Source organism: Giraffa tippelskirchi, chromosome 3, assembly GCF_054371585.1.
Source record: "Giraffa tippelskirchi isolate mGirTip1 chromosome 3, T2T-mGirTip1v1.2.pri, whole genome shotgun sequence".
Classification (NCBI taxonomy): Eukaryota; Metazoa; Chordata; class Mammalia; order Artiodactyla; family Giraffidae; genus Giraffa; species Giraffa tippelskirchi.
In genome coordinates, this window is record NC_137277.1 from 12,187,058 (window position 1) to 12,202,984 (window position 15,927).

General features: G+C 61.4%; 3 protein-coding genes across 15 annotated transcripts; 2 read left to right on the plus strand and 1 right to left on the minus strand.

Moving 5' to 3' along the window:
• Window position 1: 1 nt before the first annotated feature.
• On the plus strand, window positions 2–7,920 carry LRRC45 (leucine rich repeat containing 45). 8 transcript variants are annotated; one of them, XM_081576366.1, is made up of 19 exons: window positions 2–384; window positions 511–655; window positions 1,169–1,230; window positions 1,595–1,665; window positions 1,931–2,109; window positions 2,328–2,456; window positions 3,323–3,435; window positions 3,776–3,834; window positions 4,126–4,203; window positions 4,669–4,804; window positions 4,885–4,962; window positions 5,081–5,192; window positions 5,279–5,349; window positions 5,787–5,879; window positions 5,977–6,069; window positions 6,615–6,788; window positions 6,893–7,040; window positions 7,289–7,481; window positions 7,569–7,920. In XM_081576366.1, the coding sequence occupies exons 2-19, from the start codon at window positions 640–642 to the stop codon at window positions 7,618–7,620; spliced, it is 1,857 nt and encodes a 618-aa protein (XP_081432492.1). In that variant the 5' UTR covers window positions 2–384; window positions 511–639; the 3' UTR covers window positions 7,621–7,920. The 8 variants fall into 8 exon arrangements, 7 of the variants coding, with proteins under 7 accessions (XP_081432492.1, XP_081432493.1, XP_081432486.1 ...); XM_081576367.1 differs by having other exon boundaries at window positions 6,618–6,788; XM_081576360.1 differs by having other exon boundaries at window positions 2–655.
• A 557-nt stretch (window positions 7,921–8,477) lies between these two features.
• Window positions 8,478–11,030, plus strand: RAC3 (Rac family small GTPase 3). Of its 5 annotated transcripts, XR_014078734.1 has the most exons (7): window positions 8,478–8,598; window positions 9,169–9,240; window positions 9,437–9,554; window positions 9,714–9,776; window positions 10,229–10,388; window positions 10,519–10,757; window positions 10,882–11,030. XR_014078734.1 is itself a non-coding variant. In XM_081576377.1 (6 exons), the coding sequence occupies exons 1-6, from the start codon at window positions 8,564–8,566 to the stop codon at window positions 10,647–10,649; spliced, it is 627 nt and encodes a 208-aa protein (XP_081432503.1). In that variant the 5' UTR covers window positions 8,478–8,563; the 3' UTR covers window positions 10,650–11,030. The 5 variants fall into 5 exon arrangements, 4 of the variants coding, with proteins under 4 accessions (XP_081432503.1, XP_081432506.1, XP_081432504.1 ...); XM_081576377.1 differs by having other exon boundaries at window positions 9,437–9,602; window positions 10,519–11,030; XM_081576380.1 differs by having other exon boundaries at window positions 10,229–10,392; window positions 10,519–11,030.
• A 659-nt stretch (window positions 11,031–11,689) lies between these two features.
• DCXR (dicarbonyl and L-xylulose reductase) lies at window positions 11,690–14,320 on the minus strand. 2 transcript variants are annotated; one of them, XM_081576397.1, is made up of 8 exons: window positions 14,206–14,320; window positions 14,031–14,128; window positions 13,387–13,541; window positions 13,247–13,289; window positions 13,081–13,171; window positions 12,919–12,983; window positions 12,710–12,827; window positions 11,690–12,590 (listed from the first exon to the last, which is right to left on the minus strand). In XM_081576397.1, the coding sequence occupies exons 1-8, from the start codon at window positions 14,255–14,257 to the stop codon at window positions 12,487–12,489; spliced, it is 726 nt and encodes a 241-aa protein (XP_081432523.1). In that variant the 5' UTR covers window positions 14,258–14,320; the 3' UTR covers window positions 11,690–12,486. The 2 variants fall into 2 exon arrangements, with proteins under 2 accessions (XP_081432523.1, XP_081432522.1); XM_081576396.1 differs by having other exon boundaries at window positions 13,072–13,171.
• Between the last annotated feature and the right edge of the window lie 1,607 nt (window positions 14,321–15,927).

Here is a 15,927-nt window from a genome sequence, read left to right on the forward strand (position 1 = left end):
TGCTCTTCCTGGATACTGAGGCGCGCTGAGGCCGCGTACACCTGCGGCGAACGAGCCGGGGTCAGCGGCACGAGGGCTAGGGTCTCGGGCCCGGGGCCCAGGGGTACGTCCAATGCCCGGACAGGCTCTGCCGCTGGAGGCTCTGCCCCCGAGGACGCCCACCTCCTCGGTCCCCCGCTCTAGCTGTCCCCTGAGCATCACCAGCCCCCTCCCTCCTGGGGCCTCCTGCCTGTTGGACTAATTCAGTTTGTTCCTTGTTCCTCGCCTGCTGAGGACTTAGGGTCTTTGTGCCCCCCTCTGAGCTGCCGGGGCCTCTGTAGGCCCCCATGGGAGAGGCCCTGCCCTACTGCCTTTCCCCTGCTTCCCGGCTCCAGCTGGCTTCTGGTGAGTCCTGTCTAGGAATCTGGGGGGAAGCCCTTCCTGCACTCCAGGGACATGGAGGAGTTCCGGCGCGCCTACAGCCGGCTGTGCAAGGAGAGTGGGACCGAACCCCAGGAAACTGTCCTGCAGCAACTGCACCAGGTGCCGCAGGGCCGGCTGGACCTGGCCACACAGAGCCTGACAGTGGACACCTGCAGGGCTCTGGGCAAGCTGCTGCAGAAAGAGCCACTGTTGACGGAGCTCATCCTGAGTGACTGCATGCTGAGTGAGGAAGGTGGGCACCAAGGGCTGGCAGCGCCCAGGGCAGTCCTTGCAACTTCAGAGTTGGGGCTGGGTTCAAGCCCTTTGCTTCAGGGCCACCTCCCCTGGCTGCTTTTGCACTGCTGCTTGTTAGCTACATATACCCCAGTCCTTGGTGCTTGGCACCTCTAGCCAAGAACTCTCTGCCCCACCTGATCTCTTTTTTATTTTTGGTGAAGTTTCTCCATTTCACTGTCATTAAAGCAACCCCTTTGGAAACCTGGGTGCAGAAGGCGATTTCTCTTTTTAATGGGAAAGCCCTTAGTGTCCCCCAGCTTAGGAGAGCCTGCTGTGCTGATGAGCACAAGGGTCAGCAGCCCGACTCGGCACTTGGAAGCTGTTTCAAACCTGACACAGAAGTGGGGTGACTTTTGGCATGAACCCTGGCTGGTGGGGGCCACGTGGACAGCCATCCCTCCCGTGTCTGGGGAGCGGCCCCAAGATGGAGCCGCCAGGGGTGGAGAGTGACTGCCCTCCTCTCTTACAGGGGCCACGCTGCTGCTGCAGGGGCTGTGTGTCAACACTGTCGTGCGGTTTCTGGATCTCAAGGTGGGTGTATCTGCACTCAGGGGCATGCCACCTGAGATGCAGGTGGCCCGGCGACCAGGAGTCTGCACGGTGGCCAGAGACCATGTCTGTAAGCACTCTGGGCACTCAGGCTCCGCACCATTTTCTCATGGTCTCATGCACATGTGCTGGTGTTCTGAGGGCAGAAACGTGAGTTCCAGAGCGTTCTCACAAGCACACTGGAAGAGTCCGCATCAGAAGGCCACTCTGGTCAGGGAAGGCAGAATCTGAAAGGAGCCACACGTCTGTCCAGAGCTCGCCGTGGCCTCACCTGCTGCCTGACCAGAGTATTCAGAGCCCAGCCCCGGACGCCGGGGAGTGACTGGATGGCCTCTTCCTGTCCTAGGGCAATAACCTTCGAGCAGCAGGGGCCGAGGCACTGGCAAAACTCCTCCGACAGAACAAGTCCATTCAGAGGTAGGGTGGCAGTCCCAGCCCCCAGCTCTCCCCCCAGCCCCTGCTCTCTCTCTGTGGTTCTGGATTGGCTCCAGGGGACATTTTTCTGCAACATGAGAGTTCACACCTTCATGCCAGTCTTCTCCGGTGGGGGGTAGGTGGGTATAAGTTACTCAGTTTCTGCCAGAGACCGCCTCCCAAGCCTGCGCTCCTCCTCAAGCCCACTGGGTCCCATGGGAGGAGGATGCCCTTCGGGCTACGCACCTCATGTCCACCCTTCCTGCAGTCTCACCCTGGAGTGGAACAACCTGGGCACGTGGGACGAAGCCTTTGCCACCTTCTGCGGGGCCCTGGCGGCCAATGGCACCCTGCGGCAGCTGGACCTCCGCAACAACCAGATCAACCACAAGGGCGCCGAGGAGCTGGCCCTGGCCCTGAAGAGCAATGCCAGCCTCCAGCAACTGGGTGAGGCTGCCAGCACTGGCCCTCCCCATCCTCAGAGCAGGCAGGGAGGTCTTGCGTCTCAGCCTTCCCAATGCTTCCTCTGTCCTCTCCCAGAAGGGAGGGGGTGGCGAGGAGGGTCACACTCAGCTGGGCTCCTGATCTGTGGCCGATCATAGAAGTACCAGCGTCTTGGGCTGGGCCAGCCCTCCCACCCCTGGCAACACCACATTTCCTTCCAGACCTGCGCTGGAATCACATTGGCCTCCTCGGGGGCCGCGCCCTGGTGAACTGTCTCCCCAGCAACAGAACCCTGTGGAAGCTGGAGCTGGCTGGGAATAACATCCCGGGCGACATCCTTAGAGCCGTGGGTATGGGCACATGGGGCTGCTGGCAACTTGCACTGTTTGAAGCAGGGCATTGAGCTGATTCCCTGTTGCTGGGATCAGCTGACTCACCTCTTAAAAGTCACCTCTAACCTTTGGGGCAGAGCCCACCAAGGGAGGGGCGGCTTGGGCTGGAACCATAAAGGCATCACAATGGTAGAGTATTAGAAACAGGGAGCGGGGAGCAGGCACCCAGGAAGAAAGGGCAGCGGTGGGAGCCTGCAGAGTGCCAACGGCCCAGGCTCACCATGGTCCCCTCCTCACACCACGGTCCCTTCCGTCATGACCCTCAACTCCTCCATCCCAAGCCTGCTGAGCACTCTGCCACTCCCCATGGTGACTTGTTCCACCAGCAGCACCAGCCCCTTGAGGGCCCAAGTTTGGGCTGGGATCTCGCGTGGAGTTACCACCTCCTGAGTCTGCCCAGCTCAGGTCCTCTCTTGTTTCTTGGTTCTTGCACCTGCCTCTGAGTCACCCCAGTTGACAGCGTGGCCGCTTCTGGCCGGCCCCTCTCTAAATGCTGCCTGGATCTTTCCAGAACATGGGAGCTGAGCACGACATTCACCTCTTAAAAGTCACATGTTGGCCTTTAACCTTTGGGGCAGAATCCCAACGCCCACCTTTTGTGACAGTTGAGCAACCTCTTCACCTCTTCCCATGTGCCTGTCCCCCCACCAGGTGCCTCCGAGGCTCCTCTCTTCACTGTTGCCCCTGTCCCCGCCGCCTCTGAGCCTCTCACCTGCTAGTGCGCTGAGGGGTCTGATCTGTGCGGTTAAGACATGGAGGTGGGCTGGCCGTTGGCCACTCCTGGGGCTCAGACCCCCAGTAAACAACTTCACTCTTTCCAACAGAGCAAGCCATGGACCACAACCAGGACCGGCAGACCGTCTTCCGGGAGAGCCAAGCCCGTGCCCAGGTGCTCAGCAAGGAGGTGCGGCACCTCCGGGAAGAGAAGTCCAAGCAGGTAAGGACAGTGCTGCCTCTGACTGCAGGGCCTCTCCCTGCCCTGGCTGTGTGGAGAAAGGGCCCCCCTGGGTCCCCATGCCATGGCCTTCTTCCCTCCCTCTGAGCCCTGGAGCCTCTCCAAGAAGCCAGTACCTAGGCCCTAGAGGCAGCCTCTTGTTCTGATGCCTTTCAGCTGGGTGGGTGGGCTTCCCCTCTGGGCCTCCCTGTGTGGCAGCCACCCACTCCTTGGATGAGGCTTAGCTCCTGCTGCCTCAGGAGATGTCGGCCTCTTTTCCTGCCAACCATGGTGAGTGGGAAGACTCCGGGCCCTGACTGGCTCTGCCTGGCTCTGTCCCCAGTTTATGGACTTGATGGAGACGATCGACAGACAGAGAGAAGAGATGGCCAGGAGCAGCAAGTGAGCTTGGCCCCGGGTCCAGGGCAGGGCAGCAGTGCAGTGGGGGAACCTGGGGGTTCGGGTCCTGGCTTTGGCCTTGGAGTGACCTAATGTGTGAGCCTGGTCATCTCCCCACGGACAAGGATGTGGGCTGTATTTCCTGAGGGAGTCGGCTGGAGGGTTCGAGGCTCCACTGAGCACTGCCTTAGCCCACACCTGGGCATTGTGTGAGCATGAGGGGCAGCAGTTGCTTCAGAGAAGGGCTCAGACGACTCGGGTCTGGGCCCCTCGGACCCTCCTCTCTGTCCACAGGGCATCGGCTGCACGTGTTGGGCAGCTTCAGGAAGCCCTGAACGAGAGGCACTCCATCATCAATGCCCTCAAGGCCAAGTAAGGAGGGGCAGAGGGCAGGATGGGGGTATGAGGAGGTTTCAGAAGACTTTAGAGACCTGCCTACAGGGCAGAGGAGGATCATCCTAATAGGGACTCAAGTTCCAGTGCACAAAGGAAGTCAGGAAAACCGCTGGGGTAGTTACTGAGAAGGCTTTCTGGGAGGAGCTCCAACTCATCCACTTGCAAAGCTGGGCACCGGGCACTGACGGAGGGAAGGTGAAGCTTCGTCCGCTTTCCCCAAGCCCCACCCCAGGCTCCCCAGAAGCCTGGTTCCACACCCCCGCCCCCGACCATCCCCTTACCTGGTTTTGCAAAAGCAAGTTCTTTTCACTGGCATCAGACAAGTCTCTGAGGAACCTAGACTAGCTCAAGGGGCACTAGTGGGGGCAGTGGCCTGGCAAGAATGACCTTAGCAAAGGCTAGAGGTCAGCTGGGGCGGGACTGGCCCTTCCCTCCTTGCAGACTGCAGATGACGGAGGCCGCCCTGGCTCTGTCGGAGCAGAAGGCCCAGGACCTGGGGGAGCTCCTGGCCACCACAGAGCAGGAACAGCGGAGCCTGGTGCAGAGGCAGGCCAAGGAGCACAAGCTGGAGCAGCAGGTGGGTGGGTGTGGGGTGGGCAGGCCAGGCATGCGTGGTGGCAGATGGCCACTGACGCCCTTTTGCTGCGTCACCCCCAGGAAGCTGCAGAGCGGGAGTCTAAGCTCCTCAGAGACTTGTCTGCTGCCAATGAAAAGAACCTACTTCTGCGAAACCAGGTATGGGGGTGGGGGTGGGGATGGGCCCAGCCCCTGGGGAGCCTGGGGAGCCTGGGGAGCCAGGGGTGGGGCTTCGGGAAAGCAGAACGAAGCTTCTTCCCTCGTGCCGACTTCGCAGGTGGATGAGCTGGAGCGGAAGGTGAAATCTCAGCAGGAGCAGCTGTTCCTCACCAGAACGGAGCTGACCAACACAACGGCTGAGCTGAAGATGCGGGCCGTCCAGGCTGAAGGTCAGCACACCTAGGCCTGCTGCTGGGGCCTGAGAACCAGGGGCCCCCTGAGGAGTCCCACCCACGCGCCTCCCCTGTGCTCCCAGAGCGCCTGGAACTGGAGAAGAGGAGGTCCCGGCAGAGCCTGGAGGATGCGGAACACCTGCGCTTCAAGGAGGTGCCTTATCAGTTGTGTCATCTGGGCCTGGCCTTCCCTGTTCCCTCGGGGCCTGCAGACACCTCAGTGTGGCACGGTGTCCCCAAGGCAGACTCCTGGCCTGGCTTCCCTCAACAACCTTGGGCTGCTGGTTGCTTGGGCATTTCTCCGACAGTCCTGGCAGATGTCAGACCCAAACCCTCCCCGCCGGTTTCTAGAAGGGGCCCTGACTGTCTGTGCCTGGGCCACAGTGCAGGCTGCCATGTGCTCCATGCCACCTGGGGTGCAGCACTGGGACCTGCCTGCCGTCCTAGCTTCCTGCGAAGCCACTTGGGGCAGCCTCCACTTGGAAGGAACAGGATCCCCAAGATTAATCTGCCCCCCGAGGGTGGGGATCCCATGAGGGGAAACCTGGGGGTCCAGACTGCCAGCCCTGTCCCCGGCCTGCACCTGGGCAGGTGGAGCACATGACTCGCCACCTGGAGGACAGTGAGAGGGCCATGCAAGAGAGGGTGCAGAGGCTGGAGGCTGCACGGCTGTCCCTCGAGGAGGTGAGCTGGGTGCCATGCTGGGGAGGCTGAGTGTGGCTAGAAGGGGTCCCCTGGCAAGGGCCGAGGACAGGTGCAGCGGCTTCTGTCTGTGGTGTAGGAGCTGAGCCGGGTGAAGGCCGCGGCACTCAGTGAGCGAAGCCAGGCCGAGGAGGAGCTCATCAAGACCAAGAACCAAGTCCGCCTGGAGGAGGTGAGCTCAGGGTCATGGCCCACTGCTTGCAGCACGCACTGGGGAGAGAGCACTGAGGGACTGGCATGAGCTGCCGGGCCTGCACAGCCCTTCAGGCTTAAGTAGGCACGAGACCGAGGCTGTCTCCTGGCTCTGTAGGGAGGGACAAGGGAACAGGAGCTCCAGAGGTGCAGAAGAGCCAGATGAGGACACTCAGCCCATCAGTACCACCTCCAGCCCGCCCTGCAAAAAGCCAGTGTCCTCCCTCCCCATGGTGGGGAAGGGGTTTGTCCCAAATGTGCAGCCTGTGACCACTTGGTGGAAGCAGTGGGTGGGGGGGGGGCCAGATGGCAGGATGGTGTCAGCTTGGCACACGGGGGAGGCTCCTCATTCGAGTTGAGCCCATTCAGAGAAGGCATGTGTTAACTATAGTGACAAAGTGGCTTCCACATTGTAAATACAAGCTCCCCTCAGCCTGAAGGCGTGGGGGGGCGGGGTCACTCCTCACAGGAGCTCAGGGCCACAGGCCAGAGAGCAGCTCACCCGTCCCACTCCTGGGCCCACAGCAGCAGCATCTGGCTCACCTGGAGGAGAAGCTGCGGCTGCTGGCTCAGGCACGGGACGAGGCTCAGAGTGCCTGCCTGCAGCAGAAGCAGACGGTGGCCGATGCCCAGGCGCGGGCTAGCCAGCTGGGCCTGCAGGTGGAGAGCCTGAGGCGGCGCCTGGAGGAACTGCAGCAGGTAGCCGGGACACTGACGGCTCCCGGTGGTGCCCCTGGACCACCACCACCGCCCCCCCCTGCCCCGCCCCCAGCCACCACCTCACACCCTTCCTCGCCTGGCAGGAGCTGAGCAACAAGGACCAAGAAAAGGTAGCTGAGGTGACGAGGGTGCGGCTGGAGCTGCAAGAGCAGAATGGCCGCCTGCAGGCCGAGCTGATGGCCCAGGAAGCACTGAAGGAGAAGGTGGCGGCCCTGGAACGCCAGCTGAAAGGCGAGCTGAGCCCCAGGCCCCCCCACCCCGTGGCATCTCTGCAGGGCCTTTCTTAACTAGGCCATCCCACAGGAGGAGGAGGCGGGCCGGGAGAGCTGAGCTTGGCCTAGGTCTTCGCTCCGGGAGGTGCTGGTAGGGGAGGCTGGGTGTATGTACGCCCAGGGGACCCTGAGCAAACCCCTCCCCTCCAGCCCCCTCCCGACTGGCGGGAGCAGGCCCCCTTCCTCATTGAACTTCACCTCCCGCAGTGATCGCGAGTGACCACCGGGAGGCGCTGCTGGACAGGGAGAGCGAGAATGCCTCTCTCCGAGAGAAGCTTCGCCTTAAAGAGGCTGAGATCGCCCGGATTCGGGATGAGGAGGCCCAAAGGGCCAGCTTCCTGCAAAATGCTGTCCTGGCTTATGTGCAGGGGTCCCCCCTAAGGACCTTGAGCCCCCCAAAGTGAGGGGGCAGGGAAAGTCTGAGAGCGGCAGGAAGGTGGCATCTGTCGGACGTGTGTCTGACGCCTGCCCCTCCCTTCTTCACCAGGAACAGGCCACTGGCAGGTCTGGGCTCTTTGCGCAGAGTCTACAGCCAGTAACGGAAAATCAGTGCTGGGCAGGATCTGAGAGCAGGACAGCCACAGCTTACAACCAGGGTGCCTGTCTGGGTGGTGGGGGCGGTCCAGAACCTGGCTGGCCAAGAGGGCCTTCTCCACTCCGTCATCCCCATCGCAGGGAGTGACATGCCTGAGAACACAGACCCAAGAAGGTAGGAGCAGTGCGTGAGCTCTCCCCGCTCCACGCACCGTGGTGCAGTCACCTTGTATAGCCAGGAGCTCTGCAGGCCCAACTGCTCACCCCAGGGTATTTTGAAATACAGAGTTTTGCACTTGGTGATACATTTTGGTTCCAGTGCCTTTCTCCCACGTTAGTCTGTGCTCCCAAGCCTGGGCCCTGCAGGAAAGGCCGGCCCTCCAGGTGTGGCTGGGTCACCCCTTCTAGCTGCTCCCAGGTGGGGATGGTCTGACCACTGCAGCGGACAGGAGGGGATAGGGGGCGGGCAGGGGGCTGCCAGCCTTAAGGGTCTCTGGTGACTGACAGCAAACACCCGAGTTTTCACCAGCTGCCTTTTGGTTGGAGGGTAGGTAGGCCCTGGGGGTACTCTGCCTCGAAGAAACCCTGTGCCTACCGACCACAACCAGTCCAGGTGGGTGGGAGCCGCCTGCCTGCCCTGCCCTCGCCCCATGAAGTGGGTCACAGGGAACCGGGGAGGGCCTATCCGGGCTCAGACTCGCTGAGGGGTTCGTTGTGTCCCGCCCCTCACCAGATCTCTCTGGAAAGCGCGTCGGCCCGGGTTCGGGGCTGGTTCGCGCCCCCCGCCCGTCCTGCCGGCCGCGCTCGGCTGTCTCCGCGCCCGGCGTTCGGCAGCGCTCGGCTGTCTCCGGGCGCTCGGCTCGGCGCTCGGCTCGGGTCCGCGGCCGCTGCGGCGCCGGGCATTTCTCCGCAGCTCGGCTCGCGGCCGCGCCCGCCCGGCCCGCGCCCATGCAGGCCATCAAGTGCGTGGTGGTCGGCGACGGGTGAGTGTGCGGCGCGGAGGCCGTTCGGCCGGGCTCGCCCGGCGGGGTAGGCCCTGGGGATCCTCCGGGGCGCGGCCAGGGCGGAAGGGGCGGCGCGCGCACGGGCCAGGGATCCTAGCTCGGGGTCCAGGCGCGGCGGCCCGAATGCGCCCCCGACAGGCCTGTGGGCATCCGGGGACCGGGCGGGGGCGGGAGAACGTGGTGGGGCGGGGTCCCGGCTATTCGCGGGGCGCAGGCCTCCAGCCCAGGCCCACCTGATGCTGCCAGCTGCCCGCGGCCCCGCCCGGCCTCCGGGTGGGTGGGGCCAGAGCTCTCACCTGGGCTGAACTCTCAGCGGGTGCCAGCCTCCTGGCACCTGCCTGGGGCACTGAGGCGGCTTGCTGCAGCCCGCACCCACCACTGTCCCCGAAGCCCACCTGCCCTGGTCCCCCTCCTCTGTCCCTAGTTCACTTCGGATCTGCTGGGCAGGCACCCCTGTCCCCACCCTGGGACCGTGGGAGGGGGCCGCCCTTGCTGAGCCCCAGTCAGAGGTGGGCCTGGGAGCAACGTGGGCTCGCCCTCTCTCCACAGCGCCGTGGGGAAGACCTGCTTGCTGATCAGCTACACAACCAACGCCTTCCCCGGAGAGTACATCCCCACAGTGTGAGCAGGCGGGCGGGTCCGGAGGTGGGGAGCAGAGGGTGTGGGAACCTGTGCGGGAATCTCCCCTGGGCTTCGAGGTGGGGCCCTTCCAAGTGGCCCTGGTCTTGGCTCCTGGGGTGGAGCAAGGTACTGACAGAGCTCCAGGTCTGTGCAGAACTGAGAACCCAAACACTGGCGGATCTCTCTGTTTCTGCAGTTTCGACAACTATTCTGCGAATGTGATGGTGGATGGGAAGCCCGTCAACCTGGGGCTGTGGGACACCGCCGGGCAGGAGGACTACGACCGCCTGCGGCCACTCTCCTACCCCCAAACTGTAGGGGACCACAGGGGTGCCTGTAGGGGCTGGGTGGCTTGGGTAGAGGCCCCGAGGGCCTGGTGCGTGTGTGTGTTGGGGGCTCAGGGAGGTTGAGACCATTCAGAGCCTCTTTGACCCTTCCCACATGGTCCTCTCCTTCCTTCCCTTTCTCCCAAGGACGTCTTCCTGATCTGCTTCTCCCTGGTGAGCCCAGCCTCCTTTGAGAATGTTCGAGCCAAGGTAGGGCAGGGCAGGGCAGGGCAGGAAGCCGGGGTGGTCTTCCTGGGAGGGGCGGAGACTACCCAGAGAACTTGTCCTTACAAGGCAGGGTCTCTTGCTTGAAGGCCTGACAGAGGCAAATTGTCCTTCAGAGGCAGAAGAGATGCCTATTCCACTTGGTGTACGGTCTTAAGGTGGTCAAGTGGGGTGAGGAGGGGCCGGGAGTGGTGAGTGAGGCTCTCAGAGAAAGGAGGGCCCTGACTGCGAAGCTCTGATGAGCTTGGAAGCTTCTTGGCAGCATATTTTTGTTCTTGGTCATTGCTTCACCAGATCTAATGGTTGCCCTGTGAAGCAAGAAGGGCTAAGTGTGGGTCTAGGCACAAGGAAAGGGCCCTTGAGAGCTGTGGCCTGCTCTGGGCCAGGCTGAGGGCAAGGCCCCCAAGGGGTAGGGATCAGAGCCTCCATCCCCACAGTGGTACCCAGAGGTTCGGCACCATTGCCCGCACACGCCCATCCTCCTGGTGGGCACCAAGCTGGACCTTCGTGATGATAAGGACACCATCGAGCGACTGCGGGATAAGAAGCTAGCACCTATTACCTACCCCCAGGGCCTGGCCATGGCCCGAGAGATCGGTGAGTGGGCACGTCCAGGCCTGCTGGTGCAGGGAAGACAGGGGTGTGCTCTGGAGGCCCCAGCATTAGCCTGTGCTCCCCCCACCCTCGATGACCTCTCCTCACAGCCCCCATTCTTGGCTGCCCCCAGGCTCTGTCAAGTACCTGGAGTGCTCAGCCCTGACCCAGCGGGGCCTGAAGACAGTGTTCGATGAGGCCATTCGGGCTGTGCTCTGCCCGCCCCCTGTGAAAAAGCCAGGGAAGAAGTGCACGGTCTTCTAGAAACCCCCACTTCCAGAAGAGCAGCCCCCTCCCTGCCTGTATCTGTTGTGTTGAGATGTGTCCTTGAGTCTGCTGTGGGGGAGTGGTGGGGGTGGGGAGGGGAAAGAAGCATGGGGATGAGGCTGCTGCTCCCGGGGCGCCGTGGGGGCCATGGGGTCCTGTCTACTCTGCCTCGTCTTCATGGGGGCGCAGCTCCAGCCCCCGATGGCCCCCACGGGAGGCCGTAAGGGAGCAGGGTCTCCCTCAGGCTGTAGGGGTGGGTCCGGGGCAGCCCCAGGATGGGCTTCCCTGATGGGGGAGTTTGGGGGGATGGGTTCTGTCCTTGTGCCCCAGGAAGGGGCAGCCCCTTCTTATTTTATACAATAAACCTTCTTCATCATCTCCTGTTCTCGACTCACTACCTGCCCTGCCCGGGTCTCTCCCTGCCTACTCCTCCACCCTGGGGGCGCTAGGCCCCCAACCCCCGCCAGTCAAGGGTACAGAGCAGGTGAGCTTGACACTCCCCACCCCCCAGCCCAAGGCCAGTTGAACCCTCTCAGTCTCCATAGGAGGGACCCAGATCAAAGTGGGAGTGAGTGTGCTTGGCCCCTTCTGGATAAAGCAAGCCCCTCCTGTGCCTCTGGGAGGGCACAGCACCCCTCAGCAGCTCCCAGGGGTGGCGCAGGACAGTCTGCAGTCAGGCCCTAGGGGGCCCTGTGGAGCCCAGGCCAAGGCCAGGGGCCACTCAACTGAGTGTTCAGGAAAACCCACCGTCAAGAACAAGGGTGTCCTACAACCCCGGAGGTGTGGACAGGACAGGAACGGTGGCAGATGGGTCGACAGTCTGGCTTTGCTGGGCAGACACGGCGGGAGGTGAGGGGTGGGCCTGGCCTGTCGCCAGGACATCACCCCTGGGGCCTGCAAGGCACCACTCCGGGCAGATACATGACATGAAGCTAAGTGACACTCAGCTCCCCCGCAGTGGTGTGCAGACGGTGGACTGCTGGATTTCAGGAATTCTGCTAGCCAGTTTTTAATTAACCACTGTTAAGAATTACATACACTTGAAATCAATTATATTTAAAATGAAATTAACAAATACGCAAAACTCATCACTTCGTACATGTGCTATTATCTGTGCTTTGGGGTGTAAGCCTTTTGTAGCTGTGTGGTGAGGACAGCATGGAAAAGTGGAGGACAGACATCTCTGCGCCAGCTCTACCTCAAGGACATCAAACAGGAGGGAATATTTCACCACGGAAGTTGGCAAATTCTACAGCTGGATCTTGTGCTGTACTGTGCCCAGTACATGGTGAAGGACTCACAGCGCTGAGGGAATATTCTCTCAGTAATTGAAAACCACCACCTGATTCGGCAAAGTCATTCAATCATGAACAAAGTGGTGAAGTTCCAGCACACAGCCTGCTCAGTTCACTTTTGTCTTCCGTGCTGACTTAAGGAATCCCAATGAACATTCACATTAAAAACACCACCGCTTCCACCCTAGAGGCTCTGGACAGGGCCGAAGGCCATCCTTGGTCAAATTCACGACCGTCCTTGGGAGCTGGCAATCTGGAAAGTCCTACGTGCCTGCCAGGGACTTAGCCAGGCCCAACAATCTCTGGCAGGAGAGCCAGGCTGCCACTGGCCCAGGATGAGAGCTGAACGGGTGTCTCTGCCTGGGACTCATCCCCATGCCCAGCTCTGAGCTTTGCATCTTCCGGCCACATGACTGCAGCCTAGGTGTGAGTGTGCAGGCTGGACAGAAGAATCATGTTTACTGAAGAGATGGGGAAGGGGGATGGGGATAAAGGTGGGTTCAGCATGGAACAGGGGCGTGTGGGGATGCAGGGGGGGCTTAGGTAGCCAGGAAGCCCCCATCCACTGGCACAGTGGAGCCTGTGGTCATGCTGCTGCGGTCACTGAGCAGGAAGAGGACGGTGTCCACCACATTCTCCATCTCTGCGGGCGAGGTGCGGTTCAGGGCGTGGATGAAAGGAGCTGCCCTTCATCCTTCCCTCGCACCCCTCACCTGAGCAGGCCACTGGCCCGACCCCCAGCCAGGCTCCCGCGCAACTCACCGGCAAACCTGCCAAGGGGGATGCGGTCCAGCATGGCCTTGGCCTTCTGAGGGTCACTCCAGGCGGCCTGGCCCATGGGTGTCATCACCACCGTGGGGTTGACTGCATTCACACGGATCTGCACTGGCACAGGCAGGGGGTCAGTTCGGTGGGCCGAGGCTCTCTGAGCACCTGTACTGGGTGATGGGAGGCGTCCCACTGGGGCTCACCTTGTGTGGCCCAAGCTCCACAGCCATCACCTTGGTCAGTACGTCCAAGGCACCCTTGGTGGAGCCTGTGAAGAGGGACGGCATGTGTGAAGCCTGCGCTGCCTGCTCAGATGGGGGGTGGGGGTGGAAGCAGGGCACAGCCGGGGCACTCACAGTAGACACTGTGGTTCGTCAGTCCCCGTTGGGAGGCCTGGCTAGAAACATTCACGATGACCCCTGGGGCTCCCCGAGCTATCAGGCCTCGGGCCACAATCTGAAATCACAGAAGAAGGGTGAGGCAGGGCTGGCATCACCTTCAGTTCCCACTCCTGCCCTGAAGCCAGCTCACCTGGGACACCTGGATGACCGCCCGAAGGTTCACATTGAAAGACCTGGAGGCAGATGGACAGACCCTGGTCAGGGACTGAGGCTGCTGCAGCGGGAGACAGCCCTTTCCCAGGGGCGTTCCTCCACCCAACTCTGGCTTACATGTCATATGCCTCCTTGGTGACCTCCAGGAAGGGCTGTAAAAACGCCACAGCTGCATTGTTCACCAGCAGGTCCACAGGACCAACACCTCCCAGCGCCTGCTCCGTGGCCTCCCAGTCAGCCAGGTCCACGCACACGGTCTCTACCCCTGGGCACTGTGTATATTATGTGGTAAGGGGGCACATCTACCAGAGGCTCCATGCACCAGAATGGGTACAGCTGGGCCTCTCCCATTCAGGGGAGAGGGACTGTGTTTTCGTGACCTTTCAGTCTCACAGGGGTAGGGGGTTAGGCGTCCCACGGAAGCCAGTCGCCTTCTTGGGGCTCCCAGGGTGCTGTCGGGGGAGGGCTAACTTGGCCTTTGGGCAGTTCGACTCAGGGCTTCAGGATCGGGGGTCTAGCCCCGCCTCCAGCCAGCCTACTTCCTCCCAGCGCTCGAGCGCCTCTGGCCCAGCAAGGCAGCCATTTCTGCCTCCTCCTAAGTCCAGGGGGAATCGTCGTTCTTCCGCGCGTCCGGCGAGGGGCGGGGGTGCCAAGAGTCCTTGGTGAGCCCCAGCGTCCAGCGACCCGCTCCCGTGTGTCCCTCCTTGGCCGCCCTGAGCTCCCCCCTGCTCCCCCCTGTGCTGGGACAGGGCGGCGCCTACCTCGCGGACCAGGCTGTCCAGGTCGGCCTGGGTCCTGGTCACGGCCACCACTCGCGCGCCCGCCGCGTGTAGCGCCTTGACAATACTGCGACCGATGCCTGCGAGGAGCGCGGATGAGTTAGGGTACCCATTCCCGGCCACCTTTGCCCGCCCCCGGCCACCTCCCCAGGCCCACCTTTGCCCGCCCCCGTGACTAGCGCCCGGCGCCCCGCGAGTCCCAAATCCATAATGTTCCGGCCGCCACACTGCGAATCTTGAACGGAGCTCCAGGGTTCAGAAGGGCGCGGGGCGGGGCGGAGCGCGGGGGCGGGGGCGGGGCGGGGCACGGGGCGGGGCGCGGCGGGCCAATCGCAGGGGGTTGTCCCGCCGCGGGCGGGGATATTCAAATAGTGGTCTCCCCGGGGGCGATTGTCCGAAAGGAGTGGGCGCGGCCGAGGCTAGGCACCCAGGGTCCTCCCCTGACCCTGGGGCAGAGTTTATCAAACTGCCTTCTCTGAGGCCCTTCAACCCGGCGGGAAATAAGGTTAGCGGGCCCCGCCAATATTTTTCCCTTCCCAAGTAGGTTATTACAAAATAAATAAAATCAGATTTGGTAATTAATACCGGAAAGAAGGTAGCTCGTGAAAGAGAACGCAGTGCTAGCCTTTTTTTTTTGTTTCCGAGAAGTTTGGCTAAAAGGATCACATGCTCCCCTCCCCCAGACGTGGGAGTAGCTCACGCAAGCTCATTTGTACTTAGAGTGAAAGGGTTTGGACAAGCCTATAAGCCTGAAGAAGAACTGTTGCGAAGAACTGACTCCTTGGAAAAGACCCTTATGCTGGGAAAGACCGAAGGCAGAAGGAGAAGGGGACGACAGAGGATGAAATGGTTGGATGGCATCACCGACTTGATGAACATGAGCTTGAGCAAGCTCCGGGATTTAGTGCTGGACAGGGAAGCCTCGGGTGCTGCAGTCCGTGGGGTCACAAAAAGTCAGACACGACTGAGTGACTGAACTGAACTGGTAAGCCTGAAGTAGAGGCCAAGGACAACAAAGGTGCACTTTAGTTGCAAAGGGTGTTGAAACACTAACTTGTCCGACCCACCCACAGAAGGTCACTAGGACTTCAAAAACTAGGATAGGTTGGGATGGGCTAGGCTTGGGGTCATCAGGGACCAGTGGCCCACAAGGACAAGCATTGCTTCCTGGAGCTTTAGGGTCAGTTAGAGATAATGTGTGCTCATGTGTCCATGTGTGCACTGGTTCCATCTGTTAAAGCTACTTTGTTCTGTGGATCATGGTGGGAAAGTCTAGAAACTGCCCTGAGGGCCTTCATTGGCCAGGATTATGTAAGGAATTGGTGACTGCAGGGCCTCTGGGTCATGTGGCTTTGGGCCCAGAGGGGTGGATTGTCTGGAAGAGACGGTGGCCTGGGGTCAGCAGGAGGTACAGATTTGATAAGCCCCTGGAGGATTGCCAAGTGAGTTCTCCCTACCAGACCTGGTCATGTGGTACTGCCCATCCCCTCTGGGCTCCCACCTAACCCTGCCTTCTGCTCCTAACCCTGGACCCTGCCATCTGCCTGCCAGAAGCCAAGGGGTAGGGAGTGGGGGGGACAGTCCCCAGCCTGTCCTTCTTGAGAGGCACATCAGCTCAGATCGCTGCACTGGCTTTTCCTGGCCCCCCAGAATGGTGTCCAAATCCTTTCTTTGTCCCGTGATCCTCTGTGGGCCAGTTCAATTCAGTCGCTCAGTTGTGTCCGACTCTTTGCGAACCCATGGACTGCAACACACCAAACTTTCCTGTCCATCAGCAACTCCCAGAGTGGGCCAGTTGCATTGATCCAGATCAGTTTTGGCACAGACCTTGCTCTGGAAGCCCTGAGGCTGAGCAGAATTGCCCTTTGCTCTCTGAACC

Excerpts from the sequence above, each read along its gene's own strand:
- LRRC45 (XM_081576360.1), top strand. The coding sequence starts at position 436 with ATGGAGGAGTTCCGGCGCGCCTACAGCCGGCTGTGCAAGGAGAGTGGG. Across the intron at positions 4,805-4,884 it reads AGCACAAGCTGGAGCAGCAG|GAAGCTGCAGAGCGGGAGTC; the intron begins GTGGGTGGGTGT and ends CGTCACCCCCAG. Across the intron at positions 6,789-6,892 it reads GCCTGGAGGAACTGCAGCAG|GAGCTGAGCAACAAGGACCA; the intron begins GTAGCCGGGACA and ends CTCGCCTGGCAG.
- RAC3 (XM_081576377.1), top strand. The coding sequence starts at position 8,564 with ATGCAGGCCATCAAGTGCGTGGTGGTCGGCGACGG. Across the intron at positions 9,603-9,713 it reads GCTGGGTGGCTTGGGTAGAG|GACGTCTTCCTGATCTGCTT; the intron begins GCCCCGAGGGCC and ends CTTTCTCCCAAG. Across the intron at positions 9,777-10,228 it reads TTGAGAATGTTCGAGCCAAG|TGGTACCCAGAGGTTCGGCA; the intron begins GTAGGGCAGGGC and ends CCATCCCCACAG.
- DCXR (XM_081576396.1), bottom strand. The coding sequence starts at position 14,257 with ATGGATTTGGGACTCGCGGGGCGCCGGGCGCTAGTCACGGGGGCGGGC. Across the intron at positions 14,129-14,205 it reads AGTCACGGGGGCGGGCAAAG|GCATCGGTCGCAGTATTGTC; the intron begins GTGGGCCTGGGG and ends CGCTCCTCGCAG. Across the intron at positions 12,828-12,918 it reads TGGAGCTTGGGCCACACAAG|ATCCGTGTGAATGCAGTCAA; the intron begins GTGAGCCCCAGT and ends GTGCCAGTGCAG.